The 22,742-nt window shown below is 35.7% G+C and overlaps 1 protein-coding gene across 2 annotated transcripts; it reads right to left on the reverse strand.

Annotated features, from left to right (window-relative positions):
- Positions 1 to 1,694: 1,694 nt before the first annotated feature.
- On the reverse strand, positions 1,695 to 11,244 carry pcgf5a (polycomb group ring finger 5a). 2 transcript variants are annotated; one of them, XM_079853710.1, is made up of 9 exons: positions 11,062 to 11,244; positions 9,156 to 9,415; positions 6,454 to 6,550; positions 6,302 to 6,357; positions 6,032 to 6,091; positions 5,770 to 5,915; positions 5,570 to 5,668; positions 5,162 to 5,251; positions 1,695 to 3,773 (listed from the first exon to the last, which is right to left on the reverse strand). In XM_079853710.1, the coding sequence occupies exons 2-9, from the start codon at positions 9,265 to 9,267 to the stop codon at positions 3,726 to 3,728; spliced, it is 708 nt and encodes a 235-aa protein (XP_079709836.1). In that variant the 5' UTR covers positions 9,268 to 9,415; positions 11,062 to 11,244; the 3' UTR covers positions 1,695 to 3,725. The 2 variants fall into 2 exon arrangements, with proteins under 2 accessions (XP_079709836.1, XP_079709837.1); XM_079853711.1 differs by lacking the exon at positions 11,062 to 11,244 and adding an exon at positions 10,672 to 10,918.
- Between the last annotated feature and the right edge of the window lie 11,498 nt (positions 11,245 to 22,742).

Here is a 22,742-nt window from a genome sequence, read left to right on the forward strand (position 1 = left end):
GTGGATTAGTTTTACGATCTCTTTATGAACGTTTTGAAGCTTCAAAGTGGTAGTTGCAGCTGTCAATGGAGAGTATAGAACTGGCTCAGATTTTGTTAAAAAGATCTTCATTCGTGTTCCGAAGATGAACGAAAGTCTTACAGGTTTGGAAAGGCATGAGGGCAAGTTATTGATGACAGAATTTTCATTTTTGGGTGAACTAACCCTTTAAACACCAGATAGCCTATGTATGCTGGATGAAATGGGATTCCTGCTTTAAACCATGTAAATTGAATGAAAACTACAATCTGCTTCCCTTCCTTTTTTCTGTAATGGTTTAATGTTGAGGTATTAGCAGGGGGCGGAGGGATTCAGTCTCACTTTCTCTGTTTAACAAATGAGCTGTGAATTCTCCAACTCATCCTGACTAAAAATAGAGTTGTTTGTAACATTCCATGATGAAAGGGAAGACAAAAAAAGAGAGACAGTGGCAGACTTTCTTTGTTTATTTACATTTGTGGGATGAACGTGTGTTTTGAACATGTTTATATTCTTGTCTATGTTGACATTAACATCTCATTATGTAGATTTCACGTTTAAAGAATTTTGGGTCACTGATTTATTTCACAGTTTACAAAATCTGCAAACACTTGCAATGTACTGTAAACATCCAAACAAACTTATTGCTGACAGCTCTTCCAAAATCCTACAGCAAACATTTCAACAACTTCAGCTCATAACTACAATAAAATAAGTGTTGCTGCATGGGCATGGACAAATTTGTGATTAAGTGTGTGTTGCCTTTGCCCTACATTAAGTATTTTTGACCTTCTCTTTTGCAAGATGAACGGCAGGGCAAACAGACAGCTGAACAAGTGATGCACAGACTAAAAGAAGAATGCATGTCACATTCCACTTCCTTTTGCATGAGTGGGGGAGAAAGAAAGTGAGCGAGAAAGAGAGAGAGAAGCAGGGAGCTGTGCATAGAAACAGTCTAAAAGAAGGCACATTCTTGTCTTTGTTTTTCATTGTCAGATTTAAACTCTCACACACTAATATCATCACACACTTGAAATGGTGGTTTCGAAGAATGGCTTTCAACAACTTCAAAGGTTTAGCTTCTCTGTTTTTAAGATCTACTGCCCTCAATTTATTTGAATATGAGTATTTAATGCAAAGACTTCTAAAAATTCTTCAATCTAATATGTCTAATAGATCTAATGGCAAGTTATACTGTCATGCAAGTATAATAGGCAGCTTTCAGAAAAAATAAAATGTTTCTGGAATACAGTCGAAGAAAAGCCACTATTTTTTGTCAAATTTTAATGTTCATTAATTAAATAACAATATGTAATGAACAGCATTAGGTAGCTTTTCATGTACAGTGCGAACATTTACAAGGGGAACACATAGCAGGCGGTGGGACGTATAAAAAAAGAATAAATTACCCCAAGCAGCATCATCTATTAGGAAAAAGACAAGCATTGACAAAATCTTTTGATTATAGGTTCAAGTGCGTCAACATACAAAAATACATTGTATTTATAATCAGAGCTCAAAGACACTTCATATTTGATTTGCATGTTTTCTTAGTGGGGAGGAAATTGGATTTGGGAGTGCAGCCAGTGGCCTTTGTCCTAAACAACAACGTCAAGAATTCCACTGAACTGACAGACAGTGCAAATGATTTTTAAGATTCAGTACAATAGATCATGTTGGTATAACATGTTTTAGCTTGTCATAAGAAACATTTGGACAAATATATTTGTACTATTGGTAGACAGGTACAATCCACTTAAAACAGTGTTGCTGAGCAATTCAGAATCATTCTATATTCATCTTTTGATTAACTGTAATGACTTACAGCACTGAAGCGACTCTAATTTCAAACACCCATAGTTAAGATTCCTTGATTCCAAAACTGAACTGGAGAACACAGAACAAACCCTCATTTCACCCGTTGTCACCCCCTGAGATGATCCAAATCAAAGGTTCACGTAATGATTCATGTAATCCTTTTCTACTTTGAGTACCATCACATATAATTTTTGTGGAATATAATCTGGATTGGCAAAGCTCCATGTTTTGAACCCTTAATTCTCAAAAAGCATTCTGAGAATGTGCATGAAATCGGTTTGGCAACTTTATCAGTTTGGCGATCATTTGCTTGTAATTATGATTTTAAATGATTCCTAGGCCACTACACATACAGTAAAGATTTACACTGTCATGTAAACAAACTTAGAAAGCTAACCTATCACCTTATCTGAACTAATGCTCCAAAAAACACCCTTAATATTTAAAATATTTAAAACGTGATGACTGAATTTTAAACTCTCCTTAGAATCATGTCCATGACTTGATATAGTGTAGTAGAGGACCACATTGAGAAATATTGGATTTTGACTTTTCTTCCACTTTGTGGAGGTAAACAAATGCATTATTGCATGTCCCTTGCGCAGTTGTTTTTCCAGACATCACACATTTTTAGAAAGTGCATAAAATAAAACACGTTTTGCACTTAATTTTGTTTAACCAAACATTGTTGCATCAGTATAGCATTATTTTGCTGCGTTACACTCAAAATACACTGTAAAAAGTGCATTATTGACATTCTGGGTTTTAAAATTCAAACATCTAATGAGGTGGATTTGATTGGAATGTCTCAAATATATTTCTGATTAAACAGGAAACAACAGAATGTTTACAACTGACAGACTGTGAGCCAAAGCAACTCTTAGAGAGATGCAGCTGGAACCCTTCAGTCATTCCCCATTCAGCTGTTTTAAAGATGAGAATTTTCAATGAATTAATGCATTAAGCATATCTGGCATCAGTTAATCTTATATCATTTCTATTAAGAAAACAATCTGGTTTGGGTAAATGTAAGACTTGGCCTTCACAGTGTGAAGGAAAAATGCTTACCCAGAGTGCCTTTCAGTGCTGTTATTTTGGGACATATACAGCGCTCTCATTCAATTCCATCTGAATGAGATCCATCAATACTTCAGACTAGAGCCAAAAACACCATTGGAGAAAAATGAGAGTATGAGGGAAGATGGAAATTGGCTGAGAAAGAGGGAGTGAGTGTGCGTGAGCTAAAGAAAGAGAGAGAGAGAATGATGACATGAAAAAGAGTCACTGAATTTATGAGGGACAATGTGGGCGGTTAGAGCAGGAAAGAAAAGTAACTAAAAGTAAAGAGAGAGAGTGTAAAAGGTAAGACAACAGGAACACTACAGTGAGACATTTGGATTTGCCTCTAGTGCAAAATCTTGGATAAAAACACCTAATAAAACATTCTAAAATCTACCTTCTAGCGAGACTTCATTTTAAAAACGTCTCCATTTTCTCTCTCTCCTGTCACCTGGCCAAGACGCAGCTTTGCGACGAGTTTTAGCTTACTTTCTGTGATTGCTAGATTGCTATCAGATAATCCCAACGGGCCACTGAACGCTAAGGCGTTGTCATAGAGACAACATGCAGAGAAAGCTTTGGAGGAATATAATCATCAAACTTGATACAGTGCCAGTGGGCGGAGCCACAACTGTCAAACAGGAACATGAAGGAGGGAGGAATGGAGGAGTAGAGGCTGAAGCAGTGCACAGAAGGAGAGTAGTCCTGTCAGTCATGGAGCTTTGTGTTGTTGAGGTTCAACAGACGCACAATCATTCAGTTTTTCTGCTTTTTTTTCCATCTCTTGACATCAGTCTGCATGAGATTTCCACTAAAGCTGTAAGTGCTGTTTAACCAAAGTCAATCCTCGGACGGTATTCGAGAACCATGGGATAAGCCTGGGGTGAAAACGAAAGTAAAGAATGACTTCACATTTTCTGATGTAAGCACCATATCATATCCATTATATTGTCATAGTTCTCTCCTATTTTCTTGTGGTGTAAAAGGCAAGGACACAAAACTAGGGGCATCATTGTGTCCTCTGATCTGATTTTGTATCAACCTCTAGTGTGTGTGTGTGTGTGTGTGTGTGTGTGTGTATGTGTGTGTAACTGGAGAAATATGACTCATAGATGTGTCAGTAGCTGCGAGCAGGGGTTTTTTTTTTTTTTGCCTCTACCCCCCCCCCCCCCCCCCCACAATCACCACCAACTCAGAGACAGCTGTTCACACTTCTCATGAGCACACACCCACATTTTCAGGGTCAAACTAACTTTTCAATAATTTACCTGTCAATGTTTCTAGTAAAGGTTTTTCAAACTTTTTAATGCCAAAGATTTTGAATATAATATGATGATCCCCGATCCTAAAACATAAATGCAGCTATATATTTTAATAAAAAAAATAAAAAAACGATTTATACTGTGTGAACAATTAAACAAAAGTAGTGACAGTTTTTCTTATTTCGTATTGTGATGTATATCCAAGTGAAACAGTTAATCGAAAAAGCAAAAAATGCATGGTGGGTCTTGGTTCTATCCATACGTTGTTGATTGGATGGAGGCAAATCTAAATGTAAGCTTGCAGTCGAATGTAAGAAAGGTGCTGGGTTTAAGTAGACTAAATGAGAAAAGATTAAAAATTACAAGTTACAAAAAAAAATGAAACATGCATGGATGAATCATTTATAATTAGATCAATAACACCCATTTAGATGTGCAATAGATTTACCATTTCCATTTTATACTGGCTTTAAAATTTTATCTGGGGGAAAAATATACTTTTTAGTCAGTGTGTTTTGGTGACAAAAACAGTTTTGTTTTTGTTCTTGTTCTTACTGGTAAAAACTAGAATACTAGAATAAAATAATCACAATTAATCTCATGATTTATTAGCAGTCTTCAGACAGTAATATTATCAGACTTGGTGAATGTGACTGTAAATGTAAAAATCTGTATCTTAAGAGCACAGTAACTTTGACAGCCCATAAAATTATAAATGAAAGGTAATGTTGCAACACACGCATAAGCATATATATACACACATACATTTGCTTTTCAATAATAGTGGTGACTTTCCAATACCTTTGATTGTTTTAACACTGAGGTAATGATATTTTTCATCCCCAAACCCTGAAGAAAATATTAAGCATGTTTATGAAGCCATTTTCCTTCTGGGGATGATAGGCTGGTCCATATAATGTAAGTCATTCTGGTTTTACTATCGTTGGGGGACATTCAGTCCAAACAATGTTGGTAAAATTTGACCCACACACATACAGACTTACGCTGTCACCCTGAAGTCTCCAGCGAGTGCGGTAGATGAATTCCAGGGTGTGGTCTTTGCCCATGATCTCCCCGTTACACAAAACGTCGAGCTGTAAGAAATACGGACAAGCATCTTTTATGAGCTTTATGAAATCAAATAATAGGCACGTTTAGACTATGGCATGTTGTGTGTTACACATACACTTAGTCAAACATCATAGAGAACAGTAGAGGCTAAGAAAAACAACCTCAGAAACAATTTTCATTGAATATTAAGTTTCACAACTGATGGGTAAACCCATCAAGAGCTTATTTATTAATATCTGTATTGAACTGTGAAAGAAACCTATTAATTCTCAGTACACTCACGCAAATGCAGTTTGCCTGCATTGACAGCCCAGTGATACTGTAATAAAACAGTATTTTACCTCATAAGAGCTTGGCAGCTTCAATTTTACACCAAGGAACTTCTTAATGGTTCCCACCGTAACACGTGTGGAGCAACGGATGAATTTCTTCATTAAACCCTGTTTCAGAGAGACATGGGGTGCAAATTATAAACACACGCACACAAACATACATCTCAACATATACACACAATATATTAAACTATACTGTCTCTGTGCACCTTAACTGTGCTTTCTCCTGATTGGCCATTGTTACGTAGACAGTCCAGACAAATAGCGATCTGAGGATCACTCCTGTGGTAGTCTCCACCTTTCCCATCATCATCCTCTTCATCACTCAGGCGAGCTTTCTTAGCCCTAGGGCCATCTAGAAGACAAAGGAAACCTGACCTTTAATCTTAAAATATATCTGTATATTCACTGTACGTGTAGTACATGTGACTTTGTGTGAAAGGGGTTGTGTATGGAATGGTTAATTATTACCTTCTCCATTTGCTTTGATTTTATTTTTTCTCCAAAACTCACTTTCCTGTTGTTCCTCCTCTAGTAAATAAACACAATAATTTAAAGAAAGTACATTAAGAAACAATTTACGGATATAGAAACACTTACCAACTAAAGCACAACTACATAACCTACAGAGTGTATCTCTGAAGTGCATTATAAAGCATAAAGTATGTATGTCTGTCTCTCTCTCTCCCTCTCCATACATACACACAGACATATACATATAAATGTATATATATATCTCACTCTCTCTTAGTCCAGGCACCAGCTTGAAGATGATCTCCTCCAGGGTTTTATCTAACCTGCAAAAAAGTGCAAAATACCATATAAAACACAGAGGACTTGTGTGTGTACTTAATCTGTGCATGTGAGAAATTAGTGCGGGTGAGTTTGGTTACCTCAGCATCTCTAAAGGGTTGGTTTCATGGACCTGTATCCCACATTCTGGACACTCATTACTCTCCTCAAAGTGCTGAACGATACAACTCTTACAAACTAGAGGAGAATGGAATAAGAAGAAAAGGAGGAACAGAAGAGGGACTTAATGTACTTTCTAAATAAATGAAATGAAATGGACAAGAGAATGAGAGAATCAGGGCAAAGTACTCTAAAACCATAAAAAAAGTTTGGTGTTAAAATGATTATTGTTAAAAAACAATTTATTTTACCTACTACATAACTATCAGATTATATTTTTTGGTTACACATTATTTTAAGGTGTGATTGTTAGTGTAATTATATATTTAAGTACTGAGTAATATTATTTAACAACATTGTAATTATGCATAATTTACTGTTATTACTGTGATAAGTACATGTAACATATGTAACAAGGACAGTGTAAAATAAAGTGTTACTTTTTTTCATTTAGAACAGTATTTATCTGACAAAAACAATGAGTGTCTCAATAAAAGTACCAGCATTAAACAGCATTTGAACAGATTAGATTACAGTGCCACCAACAAAACTAGAAAAAAACACAATAATTTAGAATATTTAGTAAAAACTCTAACCAAAAGCAGCATTAAATAAGCATAATATATTTTGTATAATTATTATACATTATACATCACTGCATTTAAATTATGTTCAACATACACTACCGTTGAAAAGTTTGGGGTCAGTATGATTTTAAGAAATTCATATTTTTATTCAGCAAGGATGCATTATATTGATCAAAAGTGACAGTTAAGACATAATGTTAAAAAAGATTTATATTAAAAGTTTCACTCTTTCCACAAAAATATTAAACAGTGATAAGTGAAAAGTGTTTTCAAAAGTGACAATAATAATAAATAAATAAAAATCTTGAGCACCAAATCAGCATATTAGAATGATTTCTGAAGGATCATGTGACACTGAAGAGTGAAATAATGACTGCTGAAAATTCAGCTTTGGCATCACAGGAATAAATTCATTTAAAAAAAAATTTAAATATATTCAAAACATATATTTTAAACTAATCTTTTTTTCTTTTTTTACAATATTTAAGTTTTTAACTTAAGTTATGAGTTTTTACTGTATTTTTACAGCTCTTTCACCCCTAACTTTTAAACAGTAGTGTACAATACAGTTTTCTTAAGACTTTCGAGTCCTATTTAGACACCCAGACACAGCAGCTCTGCCAAAAAAATCATTCAGGTGGATCAGACAAAGATGGAAATTTGAATGTTAAGCAGAGTGTGAAACAAATAGGTTTTGATATGAGATATGAAACAGGTCAGGCATGCAGGTATGGGTAGGTCTAAGAGACATCCAGATAGTTGCAATTTTTCCATTACATATTATTGACAATAATGGCAGCTATTTTTGGCGCTATAGCTGAACCATACACATTTTTTCAAAAATCTTGCTTATAAATAAACTCACCACATAATGAAACAAAACAATTCTAGAAAAAGGACATTCTTATTTCTGTTAATGAATATTACAACACAGGGGCGTAGAATTTAGTAGGGAGGCTAGGGACATGTCCCTACCAATATCCAGTGACACTGATATGTCCCTAGCAATAATTTTGATCAAAACTTAAAATATATTTATAACCATGCTGTCCGGTGGTGAAATCCGAAGGAAACCTAGATGCGGTAAGCTAGGGAGAAATGCGGGGCAAATCAGTTTTTACTACTGTATTACCATCGCGGGAAAAGTGGCAAACAATCGTTAGTTTTGTGTGTCTATGAGAGAGAGAGAGAGAGAGAGAGAGAGAGAGAGAGAGAGAGAGAGAGAGAGAGAGAGAGAGAGAGAGAGAGAAATTGTGTATGTATGCTTAAGTGTGTATGTGTAACACTAAATTTTAGGGACAAAATGTTACCACAAACTATGGCAATATTTGTACAGAAAGTTTTCTGTGATAGGCAGGGTTAGTGTAGGGGAATATAATATACAGTCTGTAAAAAGTCCCCATAAAAAATAAAAACACAACATTGCTTGGTCTTGTTGAAATGAGAGGACTGTTTGATGAAGTTGAAACCCTTGTCATCCCAGTCTCATGAACAATGGCACAAGTAACACTTAACAGTATTGCTGTGTGCCATGTCCAACAGGACAAACTGGACATTATTAATTTGAAACAAATATGCCAACAGTTCATTTCTGTTAAAGGGACAGTTCACTCGAAAATGAAAATTCTGTCATCATTTACTCACCCTCAAGTTGTTTCAAACCTGTATGCATTTCTTTCTTCTGCTGAACACAAAAGAATATATTTGGAAGAATGTCGGTAACCAGTTTTCTACTATGGAAGTCAATGGGGTCCATCAACTGTCTGGTTACCGACATTCTTCAAAATATCTTCTTTTGTGTTCAGAAGAAGAAAGAAATTCATACAGGTTTGAAACAACTTGAGGGTGAGTAAATGATGACAGAATTTTCATTTTCGAGTGAACTGTCCCTTTAATGACAGATGCAGCTCAGCTTCTGGGGATGTCCCCATCCCCACCAATTTCAAAATCAAACCTACGCCCTTGTTACAACACCAAAGAAAGAAAAAACTATTTGGGGAGAAGAAGGACCAAAATATTTGGTTTGCTGTTATTTTCAGAAAAGAGAGATGGTCATAGAGAACATAATGCGGATTAGCGAGACATGAATGACTTACAAGTGTGCAGGCATTCCGTGACAGCGGTGGGCTTGATCAGATATCCATGGCAAATTGAGCAGGTAATGTGTCGGTTAAAATCTCGGACCAGATGCTTTCGGTGGGTTGCCATCTCGACTCACAGAGGTCAGGAGATCACAAGCTAGAGTCACAGTGCTGCCTGTGCTCCCACACAGGGTTGCCACGGTGATTTCATCATTGCCTCCGTTTTGAGGCAGTTGTAACACTGATCTGAAGACATTATTGGTGAGAGAGTGATCCTAGAATAAAAATAAAAAAACATATATAAAGGGTTATTGTAAGAATTTTCAGTTACATATTATGACTCCACACGACAAGCTAAGTATCAAAAATGATTACACCACACATTCTGTTTTGAAACCAGTCCAACTCAAACCAGACTTGAGCTGAGCCTGCTTTCAGTCTGAAAACTTTTAGGAAAGTCCCTGTCGGGAGAGACGGGAAAAGCGAAGGGTGCGTCATTTCAAGAGTTCTTTTGAGTTTTCATTGGCTTGGCCACAATATAACCACCAGATCCAGCAGGATATTGAGGCCCTCTTTCTTTTGCATCAAATGCACACACAACAAAGTCTTGCCTATTTAAAACTTATGTCAGTACTGAGCAAAGTCTCCCAAAAAGAAGAATATGAATCGATATTTTTAGTGGGTCAGACTCAGTACTAAATATTGTACATTAGCATCATATCAATCACTTAGAGATTATTAGAAGTGTCGCACCAAGGCATGTAGCCTAGCTAAATTGCAATGCTTGATTAAACAATTTATTTACACCTATTTATTTTAGTTTAGAGTAACACTCTGAACTATCAAAGCAAATGTTTTGGTGGGGAAAAACTAAAATATCATACAGCTTTCTAGAGTCACACAATAAGCTTACTGCCTATTAACACAACTGTTAACTTTTTTGTAACAAATAGCGTATTCTTTTTTCAAGTAAACATTTGAACTGTTCTTTCTTAATTATATTAAGCAAATGAAAAATAGACTGAAAATCAGTAAATCAAAGATAAACTACTCTAAATGATCAGTATAGGCCTCTAAACATGACATGAAAGTATGTCATTGCACACATTGACCCCATTGTGACAACATGCCCCAACAGCATGGCACTATATGAAGTCCTCACAGTACAAGGAGCCTGCCTATGATCGTAAACAGTTGTGAAAGTCCAGCATTTTTACAATGTCAAAATTCACATCAAAAACAAAATATGCTTTAAATTAATGATATTTATAACTAGCAGCTTTTTAATGCACTTTCAACACGGAAACGAGAACATACGATTGTAAATAGGCTACTTGGGTCTCTGAGGGTTAAACTTTTTAACAGATTTACACATTTACATGCACTGATACTGTGTTTCAGAAACAACGCCATCGGTCAATCATTTCTAACGATGACGTTCTCCTTACGATGTTCTCTGCCTTTTATGTAATACATATTTGTATAAGAGGAAAACAGCAACAAACAGGCTGCTTTGTGAATAATAACTTACACGAATGGATTGTTATCGTCCCTTTTAAACGCATTATAAACCAATAACCTGTTCCTATGAAGCTTTTAGTGTGCATCAGAAACGCGCAGTGTGTCACAGTCCCGTTATCTCATCAGCGCAAGCTGCGCGCACGGCGTCAAGGACTGCGTGACGTCATCCCCATGGAAATTATAACACATGGTAAGTTGAGCTCGTCTCGCGCGACGTCGTTTCTACATTCTATAATTATGTATCTGTCTGCTCCACTAGAGCGGACTGGCGGGCACACAGACTCTGTCTTACCACATGACACAATTTCTCCCCTCCCCAAACTTTACACACATTCGCTGTCCCCAAACCGATAACGTAGCGCAGATTCCCACGTTCAGTGGCCATCCGAAATACACTCACCGTTACGAATCCCCTCGCCTCGCTCTGTGCTGGGCCGTTAATGGAGACTGAAAAGGGGGGGTTCTGGAAGCCAGAGAGAGTCACATCGTTACAGCCCGGCGGTGGATTGAGCGCGTGCAGGCAGTGCGTGGCTGGTAAACTCGCGGCCGACACGGAACTGGCAGCAGCACGCGCAGAGAGAGGAGCGCTCGCGCAGAGAAGGGGCGGGGGATTCACGCGCTTGTTTACGCGGTTCTGTAGATTGATACCAGCGGAGGGAGAGAACAGTTTAGAACAGTTTCCCAGCATTCGTAACATTATTAAGAGAAAAGTCATTGGGCCAAAAGACAGACTGAATTGAAAATTAAATATATAAATATATATAAATTATATATATAGAGCACTGATATGTCTATAATTTCTCTTATGAATGTGTTATCTGAATCTTCTCTTATGAATGTTTTTTTTCTGTGTAATCTGAATTGGATTTAATGTTTTGGCTACACATCGCAATATGTTACAGAAGCCTGAAATGTAAAAAATATCCAACATTAGGGCATTTCACCCTATAGTTGTCTTAATTTGTTGTCTTGTCAATCAGTTGGACCTTCGTCAACTCCGTCAGTTTATTCAACTTCCATAGTATTTAACACCATCAAATGAAAGTTTCTGTTAAGGTTTCTTAAATATCTCTTTCTTTTTTCCATTTATTGTGTTAAAATATTAAAAGATTAACTGAACTACATGATATTATGCCTGATTTAAGAATATTGGTTATATATGTTTAATATTAAAAAGGAGGGTAGAGAATAAAGGAATAACCCGGAAAAAAATGTAGACAAAAATGTAGACAATGTATTTTTTCACTTGTAAGCTCCTTTACTGAACCCCATTATACATAACGGACGACTTTACATTTTTGTTGGATGAATCAAATTAAAATAGCATGCTTTTTAATGCATCTGATGAAGTTGACACAAATTAAGTTATGAAGTGAATAAATGTAGCCTACATTTTTAGAAAAAAAAAATTTCAGAAAAACCTGTTCCCTTACATTCTTTAGCTGAGACCTTTGTCTACAAATATATCAGTTTATAATAATGTATTATTAAATAATAAAAAAAATAACTTATTTTGTCCCTTATCTCAAGAATCAGTGATATATTTATATTGGTAATATACATTTCAAAACACATTGACCTTTGTGACCTTTCTGATATTAATATATAATATCAAACCAAAAAACAATTATGACACACATAATAGCTCAAATCTAAAATATTGTAATTTACATTTATACATTTTCATTTATTGAAAATAAGTATTAAATTATATAAAATTATTTTGTAACAATTTGATAAAATATTAAAATTTTGAATATACATTTTTTTTATTAAATAACATTTTAAAACATAGGCTATACCTTTGTCCATGAGAACAAAGTTCAAACATTTGGTTGAAATCTACCTTCATTAGTTGACTCATGAATGTATTTTACTGTGAATTTATGTTCACCTGCTTGCACTATTACAAAAAAAAAGTTTAATTTAAATAATTTCAGTATTATATTCAGTATTGAGCTATAGGCATTTTTAACCAACAGGCAAAATTACTGCTAAAGAGGACATCAATTATGACTTTTGACTCAAAACCAGTTACTGATATGAGAGTTCCCCTGTGTGACAACTAGCCCTTGTACTTTACTTAAACCTGTTATCTCCGTTTCAGCCCATGCATTTCTAATCATGTTTAAGATGCTGGGAACCTTTCTACTAACATTGCCCATACAGGGTAGTAGGACCTTGCTCTACTCCTAAGTGTGTGGGTGAGTCCTTGAGTGGGTGATACCACAGGCTCTGATGGGTGAATGGTGATGCATGTACATTTCTTAATGAGATACACATCTGTGTGTTATAGCTTTGAATAATGTAAACACTCTCCATCCGTATGTTACCCTAGCAACAGAACATCAGTGCAGTGCCCTTTGAACTGAAAATCCAGCTCCTCAATGAAAGATCTTCTGACATCTCTGCTGCCTCGTGCATTTTGATGTCTTTATTCAGATGTGTATATTAATGCATTATTTACATGGATTCTAAAACTATGCGTGAGCGCCCATTGACATACAGAACAATAATTTTCTTTTAATTTAAACATGCACAATGCAAATGCATTTTAGAGTGCGTAAAAAGGGTTTTAGTGAGATTTTCTTTTTATACCGCTGGCTGTCCTTCAAATCCGTATTTCACTTGCCATTAGATGCCACTATTTATAGAAAATAAATAAATAAAAACAGTGAGATGTAAGGAAGTGATCGCCTGTCATTTCAAAGGATTTTAGAGCCGGAGTTGTTAACACGCAAATAACATCTTCAAGACCAGCTAGATGTTCAAAGCATTGCACAGATACATTATAACATCAGAGAAGAGTCTCACCAACAGTGCATAAAGCTTGAGGTTGCTGTGTCTATTGAGTCACTCTGACAGCTGGGTTGCTATAGCCGTTTGCTTGTCAAAGCCTAACCTGTCATGAATATAATAAAAAATACCTTTGGATCACCCTCACATAATAAGCTATAAGCTATAAAAATGTTGCACATGGTCACTGAGAAATTACTTAAATTAAACTTTAATTAAAGAAATTACTTTAATTAAAGCTCCTCTTGAACATTTTTTTTAGTATTGACACAATATGTTATTTATATCAACAAACTCATATGCAGACCAAAAGAAAGAAATAGAAAGAAAAATGCAGGGCCAAATATTTAATACAATTCTTTTTTATCAATGTATTAATTATTTATTCAATTAATTTTCTTTCTTTATTAATTGTATTAAAGCTACACTGTGTAGGATTTTCTCCCATCTAGCGGTGAAATTGTTTATGACTACCAACTGAATATTACTTTCTAGCCCTTCCCATTCCGAGGGCGTTTTAACTCCTACGGTGGCCGTATTATTTTAAAATCTGCCGGCAGTCGTGAGTAATCTCCCCCTCGCATTCGTCACGGTGCCACTGAGTGTCAAAACGCGAAAGACGAAGCTTGAATTTCCAGGTATGTCCCTCTTTGGCTGATGTATTTTCAAGATGGAGGCGCAACATGGCTGCCGCCATTCGAGCGACTCGCTCGTATGTATTCTAAATGGCAGATTCTACGAGAATTAGTTGGTACAATTACACATTAATGAGCACATATATTTTTGAAAGAACAAAGTGTTTTTTGCTAAGAATCAACTTAAAAAATTACACAGTGTAGCTTTAAGTTAAAGATTCTAAAAAGGAGTGAAATACCAGGAACTGAGTAAACATATACTGACAAATGAAACATTACATTAAACCTGATGGATTTCTTATACTTTTTAAAGCTACTGTCCCCAGCCAACTTTTTGCCATTCCATAATGATGAAGCAATGGAAAAATCTGAGATAGAAATGTAAAAAATAAAATAATAAGCGAGAGAGAGACTAACGGATTCATTAGCATGCATATTTTGCACACTTATACTGCTTGATGACATTTACCTTAAGATATTTGTATGTACCCTCTCTTGCTCTTCTCTGCTCTGTCTTGCTCTCTCACATCTTTTTTCTCGTCCTCTCACTCTTATCCCCTCACACAATGACTGCCGAAGCAGATAAGATTCTGTTGCTTTGACTAAAAAGAAGGGAACAATGAACTCTTTGCCTTCTATTGATAGTGCTGACTTAAAATAGATAAATAGAAGGGGAGAAAGTAAAATAGAGAAATACTGCTTGCAACATAGTATTGCCTATGTAAATAACGTAACATAAGCAAAACGCATTCTTAAATCATAACACACAGACTCATAAGAGACACATTTGAATTACTAAGAATCATTTCAGCTAAAAGTGAACAGCTGTGGGAAGAACCTGCGTACCAGGTGATCACATTATGACTGTATGTGAAAGAGTGATCAATTTGGCACAAAGAAGGGAAACAGAATACAGTCCCATGAAGAATTATGTGTGTATGTCCATGTAATTTATAACATTTCAACAGCTGCAAGAAAGGCCATAAAAATACAATCTTAAATCTCAAAACCAAATGTTCATACCAGAGCGTGACTGCATTCTCATATGTCTGCAGTATAGGCAAACACACAATCCCTTTTCCCTATAGTGTTTATGGCTGGTTTAGTGTTTAGAGACACAAAGCATCAGACAATCATGTGGAGTCTCAGAAACCTTCTGCAAAAACCAAACACATTCTAAAATTCTAAATGCCATTGGTGGCAACAATAATGGTTCTACGATCTACTTAGGCTTACAGTGCTTTTGGGAAACGCAGCCCCATATGTTTTCTGACTAAATACACCTCCAGCATTGACTAGATTTCATTTTTGCCCATTTAGTTTGAAGTGAGCTCCATCCGTCCTGCCCTGACAGTCTTGTCTGTCTTGTCACTGTTTAATGTTTCCTTGTTTGTCATGTGCTTGAGCACATGGCTCTGTCTTTATTTGTGTTGTTGGCCATGTGCTCCTCTTGTACCGCCTCCTCATTTCCAGTTAAAGCAAAGGAGTACTAGACAAGAGGCTTGTTCGACTTGAATGTGTCTGTGTGTCTGTAGTGTGTCTGTAGTGTGTCTGTAGTGTATCGTTGTTGCTATTTAGTTTTTTCCTCTTCCCAGTCTTGTTTTGTTTTTCTATTTTGATTTCATTTCTACTTAAGATTTTCATCTCCAGTATCTAGTTCCCTGCAAGTTTGTTCTTTTGTTTCATTTTTTGTTTCCAAGGTCCAGTTATTTCTAGTGTGTTTTTTTTTTTAACATTTGTTTAATTTAGTATCTTCTCTCTTGTCTTGCTTTATCTTGTGTCTTGTCTTGTTTCTTGGCCACTGACCCTCACTGCCTGGCAGCTAGATGGGGTAACAGTCTGATTCTCAAGAGTCAAGCCTCTGGTTCTGTGAGCCTCTGCCTGGCAGCAACATTGAAGAGATCATCAAGCCCTGCCCTACAGTTTGAATGTTTTCACGCCTCACTCTCCTTGTTCCCTGTCTACAATCTTGTCAATAAAACATCACTGCTCTTTCTGCATCTGGGTCCTCTCTCTTGCAGAACCATAACATTATTGTCATAAAATGTATTTATTCATGAACCAACCCAAGTTCATGCTGCATCCACCCTTAAAATTAGGTCTCCATTAGGACCACAGTTGATTCCATTGGCTCAAAAATCTTTTAATGGGTGCTCTTTAGCACCCAGTTACAATTCAAAAGCATGTTATGATGTTGTTTGATCTATGTTTATAATGACCATTAATGTCTGTTTAATTAGCATAAGTATAGCATAGCATACAGATAACCTGTTAGCTTAGGTTATCCACCTCAACAATATTTAATGTAATTACGTGTTAAATGTCCAAATATCAGTTATAAAAAGAAAGATGCAATGATGTTCAATTATTAATTTATAATTTTTTTATAGTGTAAGAAATTATGTCCAATTTGTTTTATAAAGTGCAGTATACTAAGATATTATATACATACAGTATTTTAGCAGGCCCTCATGCAAATGTTTTTTTTTTTTTCTTTACGTTTTTTCATGAGATCAGGTTGTTGATACCATGCCTTTGCCTTATAGTTAATTCATTAATGTGCTGTTGTCATAATATCTCACACTGTAAACTTAGTAAAACTTAAAAATCCAAGGCAACTTGATGCATTCAGAATTTTTAAGTTCTCTCCACTATTGTACTAATAAGTAACAGTTTGTTTTGTCAATTAGAATTTGTTTGTTCACTAAATGCAAAAATAACTCATTCAGCCAATGAATTCATCAAAACAATAAGAGTTTTCTTGTTCTGCAAATTTTCATTTAGTAACACAACAAATTCATTTATTGTTTTGATAGCAGTATATATAGTCGTATAGGAAATATTTATATAAGTCAGTAAACTGCAAAACAATAATCATATAACAGTAAACATAATTTATTCATGCTGTAATGGATGCTGGGAATGCACAAACTCTTATTTCAGCTATATGAAGTTCTTTGTTCAGACAACTGTGTTTGGGACAACATTTGGGGGAATTATGTTGGTCTGTCATCGGTTTTATGTAGTTTCAAGAAAACATTATTTCTTTTTACTAAATGTTTCGTTAACTCGAAAATGTAGTTGCTTTTTTACAATGAAGGGTACAATAAAATAAATATGTAAATGAACTAATTCATGAAAATAGAACCTCTTATTAACAATAAAACACATAATGCATGAATTGAGTGATATTGTTTTTTTTACTTTTTTTAGTTTTAACAGACTGTGCCCATTCATCACTAAGACCTAAATGTGGAAGTATTTAATAGATGTGTTGTAAATCAACAGAGAAAAACGTTATCATAGAACCTTGTCAGGTGCTCTTGGAATGGTCAGGTGTTGAGGAAATATATTTGTTTTGGACACATTGAGGGATCAAGTGATTCGCATGCAAGCTGTCATGTGAACCAAGAGGGGAGATAAATTATCTTAAAACAACACACATGGCCACAGCTGAGGACATAGAATCCTAAATCCCTTCACCATTCCCAAAACTTCATAGCACTTCTGAATCCTTGTAGCATTCCAAGCCCCTGCCATTGTGAGAACATGATTCCAACATTCTTGTTTGATTTGTTGGTGTTCTACTGCCCCTGTCCCAGTATGGCCTGGGCTGTTTTTTCAGTTCTGGGATTAAATAAGAATTCCAAATAGCCATTTGTATTGGGAACTGATCTTTTTTTCTTTTTTTTTTAAGCAGAACATTATGTGTTATTTTCTTATTGTGCTCAATCCATGCATGCATGTGGGCAAGGAAGAGTGGGATGTTTGTGTACATTCTGCTAATCTAAACTCTAAGGATGGTCAGTTATTTTGGTGTAGTGCCTGTTTGGATCCACACACACACACACACACAAAAATCATAATAAACTAAGGCAGCTGTTGCATGTGCAGCACCTGCAATCACTTGCCAGAGAAGCCATTTGCCAAGGTAAGTGGGTTAGAGCTCAGAATCCCTACAAGCCTTCAGTAATACTGAAACATATACTCTTGGTAACACCCTGTAAATAACCCTAATTAGAGACACCAACAAAGCCAATGGCTAAATTTAACTAAACCTCACAACTGTTAATATACAGACACACATTCCCAATTGTGTTTGAAAACACGTGGGGTTATGCCTTAAAACCCTATATAAAAAAAATACATGTGAAATCTACAGTAATTTACTGTTTGTGCACAGGAAATTACTGTATATGAGTTCACAGTAGAATACAGTGTAAAGTATTCAGCAAATATACTTTACACGTATTCAAAAAGTGTAAATATACTGCAAGTCAAAAATTGCAGTAATGAAAGAAATACTGTGATAGTCACATCAGCAAAGTCCTGTAAAAACCAACTCAGGACTGAGTTTTATGTCTAGAGTCAGTAGCAGTAGCTTTCTCTGCATAAAAGACCCGCGACTGCAGATCTTAGTGCTACTGCATTTCTCTCCGATACGGTAGGAAATTAAATGTGGAGGAATTTATATTTGACAAGATGATTGACAGGTCAGTTTGCATGACAGGATGCGTGTAACTAAGCGACAGAGAGCAACTGTTAAAGACGCAAATGTATGACGTTATAGTAGGCCTATGTCCCAAAGCTTGTCTACTCTTCTGTACACACTCAAAATGCACTTTTTCTTCACAAAAAGAGTAGCCTACATACTTTCAGGGTGTAGTATAGGCTATAAGTAGGCGAATTGAAACGCAGCATAGGTCCCGGCTTGAATAGGCTACTTCCACCTGCTCACCCTTCAAATGTGAAACCACCCATAGCTGTGGCCAATGATATCATATGGAGATAAAACCAGGAACCCTCTTGCACTCAAGGTTGGTTTGTTCTGGCTACAGATTGCTGATGAGGTGCTGAAGATGAGGGTGACATACTGAAGAGACTGGAATCTATATAATCCCTGCTAACTCCTCTGTGAAGTATTGCCTTTTTCCTGTCTTATCTTTACTTTTGACGGTGGCATAGATTTGGTTCAGGCATGTGGAAGAAGCTGCCATGGATAGGCTACCCCAGATCAGCAAGAACCTCTGTTCAAAATGTACTTCCTTCTCATGTTTTTTGTCTAAATTAAAGATTTGTTAACCATATTCTGCCATCTCTAGGTGGTCTTGTTTTGATGACGCATAACCTCTCTTTGCCTGGGAGGCGTGTTAAAAAAAAAGTATCTGCTATCACATACTGTGTGTGGTAGCATCATGGCATGCTCACCCATTAAGGACAAGAAAAATGTGTTGTTGTTACTGTTCAACAATTAATAATAAATATTGTCTGCTGGCTTTCTGCAGTTATTGTTGAACCCTAATACTGTTTAAGAAAATCTGTAGTTTAGTTAACATTACATTACTGGCACTGTAACTTAGGGCTGTTTACACGACACCATTTTAAATTAAAAATATAAAACTTGTGCGTTTTTGCCGTTCAATTATGACAAGGGTTTAAAAACATGTTTCAAAGTTTAAGTTTTTGAAAGCGGTCTCAATGTAAACAACTAAAAACGTGCATCTCTGAAAACGATAACGTCATGCACATGCGTATGTGTTCAGTCTATAGTGTTTCATCGCCATCTAATGGCCTGGCAGCAGAATACAGTATTTTTAGTCGTTTTTCGCGGATCTGTGTGAGTGGGGATCGTTTTGACAATGGTGTCGTCTGTACGCGGAAAACTCAAAGGAAAAACTTCTCCATTTTAAGCATAGTGTTGTCGTGTAAACGTACCCTAAAAAATACAGAATTAAACTTTCTATTTTACAGTAAAAATCAGAAATGACTTTTATTTTAAAGTTAAAACACTACTTAAATACGTTATTTGGACATTACTATTTTATTTTACAGCGAAAACATTATTAGGCTACCATTAAAAAAGCAGTACTTGCAAATTTGTGTTTTTCTTTACAGGAACATAGTTGCTATTGTAAATGAAAACAGCAAAATACAGTTATTTCTTCTACAGTAAGTTACTTGACACTTGCTGCCAGTTAATAACTGTTTTTATTTTACAGTAAGTTACTTGACACTTGCTGCCAGTTAATGACTTTTTATTTTACAGTAAATTACTTGTCACTTGCTGCCAGTTAATTACTGTGAATTTTACAGTCAATTTAGTGTAGTTTTACAGATCGACAGCTATCATTAAATGAGCAGTTCAGCATAGAAAGCATTATGAGGGCTATAGTCGATTTGAAAATTAACGCTTTTTTCATGCAGTCTGAATTTCATTTTGAATATCAGAGAAAATATACAGCTTTTTTTTCAGTGCTCCATTTTATACCATTACCATGTTTTTTTGTTTGTTTGTTTGTTTTTTTACATGACCGGCTGTTCCATAAAAGAGTTTAACACCACCACTCAATTTATACTACTATTATAGGCATATAAGAGTCCTATTTTAAGGGCTGCTGTCTCAAGCGATGTGGGAGCACTCCTCTCCCACACCCATACAGAGAGCTAAAACTGATCTCAGCCCCACAAGTGACTTTCCTCTCTGCTGTTCAGACCATGTTTCAGGCCATTAACCAACTATATGTTACTTAATCGTTTGTTGCTAATATATATTAATTAATATATTAACCACTGCCATTTCAAAATATTATAAAAGCTTCTTTAAATTGTATTATAAATGTAATAAATGCTAATTTTCCACAAAAAAAAACTATTTCCTCTGTAGCATTCAAATTAATAGAACATGATGTATATTATTCAGTTTAGTACTAATAGAAAGCTATATAGACCAATATGCTCTCTTTTTAAGATCTGTTTAAATACCAAAGTCATGTGTTATTTGTGGATAAAATATTGTGGATTAAATATTTTATTGTATTTAGTTACAAAGGAGACTTGGAGCTGGCCGACGAAGAAGACCTGGGGCTGGGGAGAATCAGTGGGAGAGACAAGGCTTGAATGTGGGCTTGACAATGCAAGAGTCAAGCACTCTGTAAAGTCTGTTCCAGCACATCCCAAAGACTTTCAATTAATTTAAGGTCTGGACTCAGAGATGCCAATTCATGTGTTAAAATGATTCTTCATGCTCGCTCCCAACCATTCTTTCACAATTTGAGCCTGATGAATCTTGACAATGTCATACTGTATATGGCCATGTCTTCCTACATGGTTGTTTAAGAAATGAAAAGCTACATACTCCATCAATTATTGTTAGAAGAACTGTTGCCAAACATATAACATAATAATCACTGTGATAATGCAGCAACTTTTTTTGTCCATGCAGACGTTGTATATAAATAGGCTTACCATTGGGGAAAGTAAAAGTAACCAAAACGCTTTTTAATTATTTTTTATGTACTCGCTTAATTCATTTTGTAAAGATAAAAAATAAAATAAAACGTGTAAGATAATTTATTATGGTTTGTGCAATAATGTTAATAACTGTAGAAATTATTATATTTATTCAGTTTAATCATTAGTACATCTGAAGTGGCTGTTTTTTGTTTGTTTTTTTTTTTTGTTTTTTTTTTTGGGGGGGGGGGGGGGTTGTAAGATTGAGATTGGTGAGAAGGAGAACGTTTGAACCTCACAAATGGCAATCCAGCCCTGTGCCCTTAAGCAATACACTCTCCTTAGTCATTCTTTCTTCATCTCCAAAGTCATGACCTTTGGTATCTCTCAGTGTCTAGTCAAAGTGTCAGTCTAGTGTCCTGGCCTGAGTGTCTCCTTTTAAGGAAAACTCCATTGCAAATAATCTTGTGATTGATTTTGATTTATGTCTGATGGACTGGTTGAGCTCCTCACTCTTTACAGTAAACTCATATCACAGAGTGATCACACTTGTGTGCAATTCTGCACCTGCTCAGCTTGTGGCTGAAGGACATGAGCACCTTGCAGATACATGCATCTGCAAAAACACTGCTGTTGATGGATGACATCAGCTCAGATTTATCTGTACGTATTGCTCTCTGTCCATAAGTGGTGAAAAGGTGTCTCAAACATGTCACTCTGTCATTACCATAAGGCTATTAAAAGCCTATGTTACTGACTGTCATCAGACAGTATTGCCATGTGAAAGGAAGTTCACAGACATCATTCCATACCTGTCATGCTCATGCCAGACTTGCACAACTTCACAGACTGGCACGTTATTTTTGAACATTTGTTACAATGGAGTCTTTAATTATAACGGCCATTAAATATAGTGAGTGTTAACAGCTCTTGATTGCAAAAGGACGCATGGTGACATGAACACTAAAAACGAGCCCATGTGAAAACAGAGAGCGCAAAAATAAATAAATGTCCTTGAATATAAATGTAATCATCACAAACAAACATACAAAGAAATTGTATACTGCTGTTCTATGGGGGTGACTGGGGCTAGAAGTTATTGCATCTTTGTTGTCATACTGTATGTATTTACATATTATCTTGACCAAAAAGATGATATAGGCTATTTGTGTTATCTTTTTTAAATGAATAGAATTTTGTCATTTGTAATTATTTTTAATCTTTAAATTGAAATTAAACGCCTTTAATAGATAGTGTAGACTTTATCATATGCGCCTTAACAGAAGCTGAGTTAAAAAATAGACCTACCCTGAGAAATATTAATTGGAGCAGCAGGCCTGAAAAGTGTGACAACTAGTCTCCCTTACTATTGATTGACAAAAAAGACACGTCACACACTGCTTTATTGCTTTTCTCACGA

This window comes from Squalius cephalus, assembly GCF_949319135.1.
Source record: "Squalius cephalus genome assembly, chromosome: 20".
NCBI lineage: Eukaryota > Metazoa > Chordata > Actinopteri > Cypriniformes > Leuciscidae > Squalius > Squalius cephalus.

Bases quoted from the DNA above. Each gene is read 5' to 3' on its own strand.
- pcgf5a (XM_079853710.1), bottom strand. From the start codon at position 9,267: ATGGCAACCCACCGAAAGCATCTGGTCCGAGATTTTAACCGACACATT. The intron at 6,358-6,453 runs GTAACCAAACTC...ACTTTTTTGCAG, and splicing joins AACCCTTTAGAGATGCTGAG to GTTAGATAAAACCCTGGAGG. The intron at 6,092-6,301 runs GTGAGATATATA...TTTATTTACTAG, and splicing joins GGTGCCTGGACTAAGAGAGA to AGGAGGAACAACAGGAAAGT.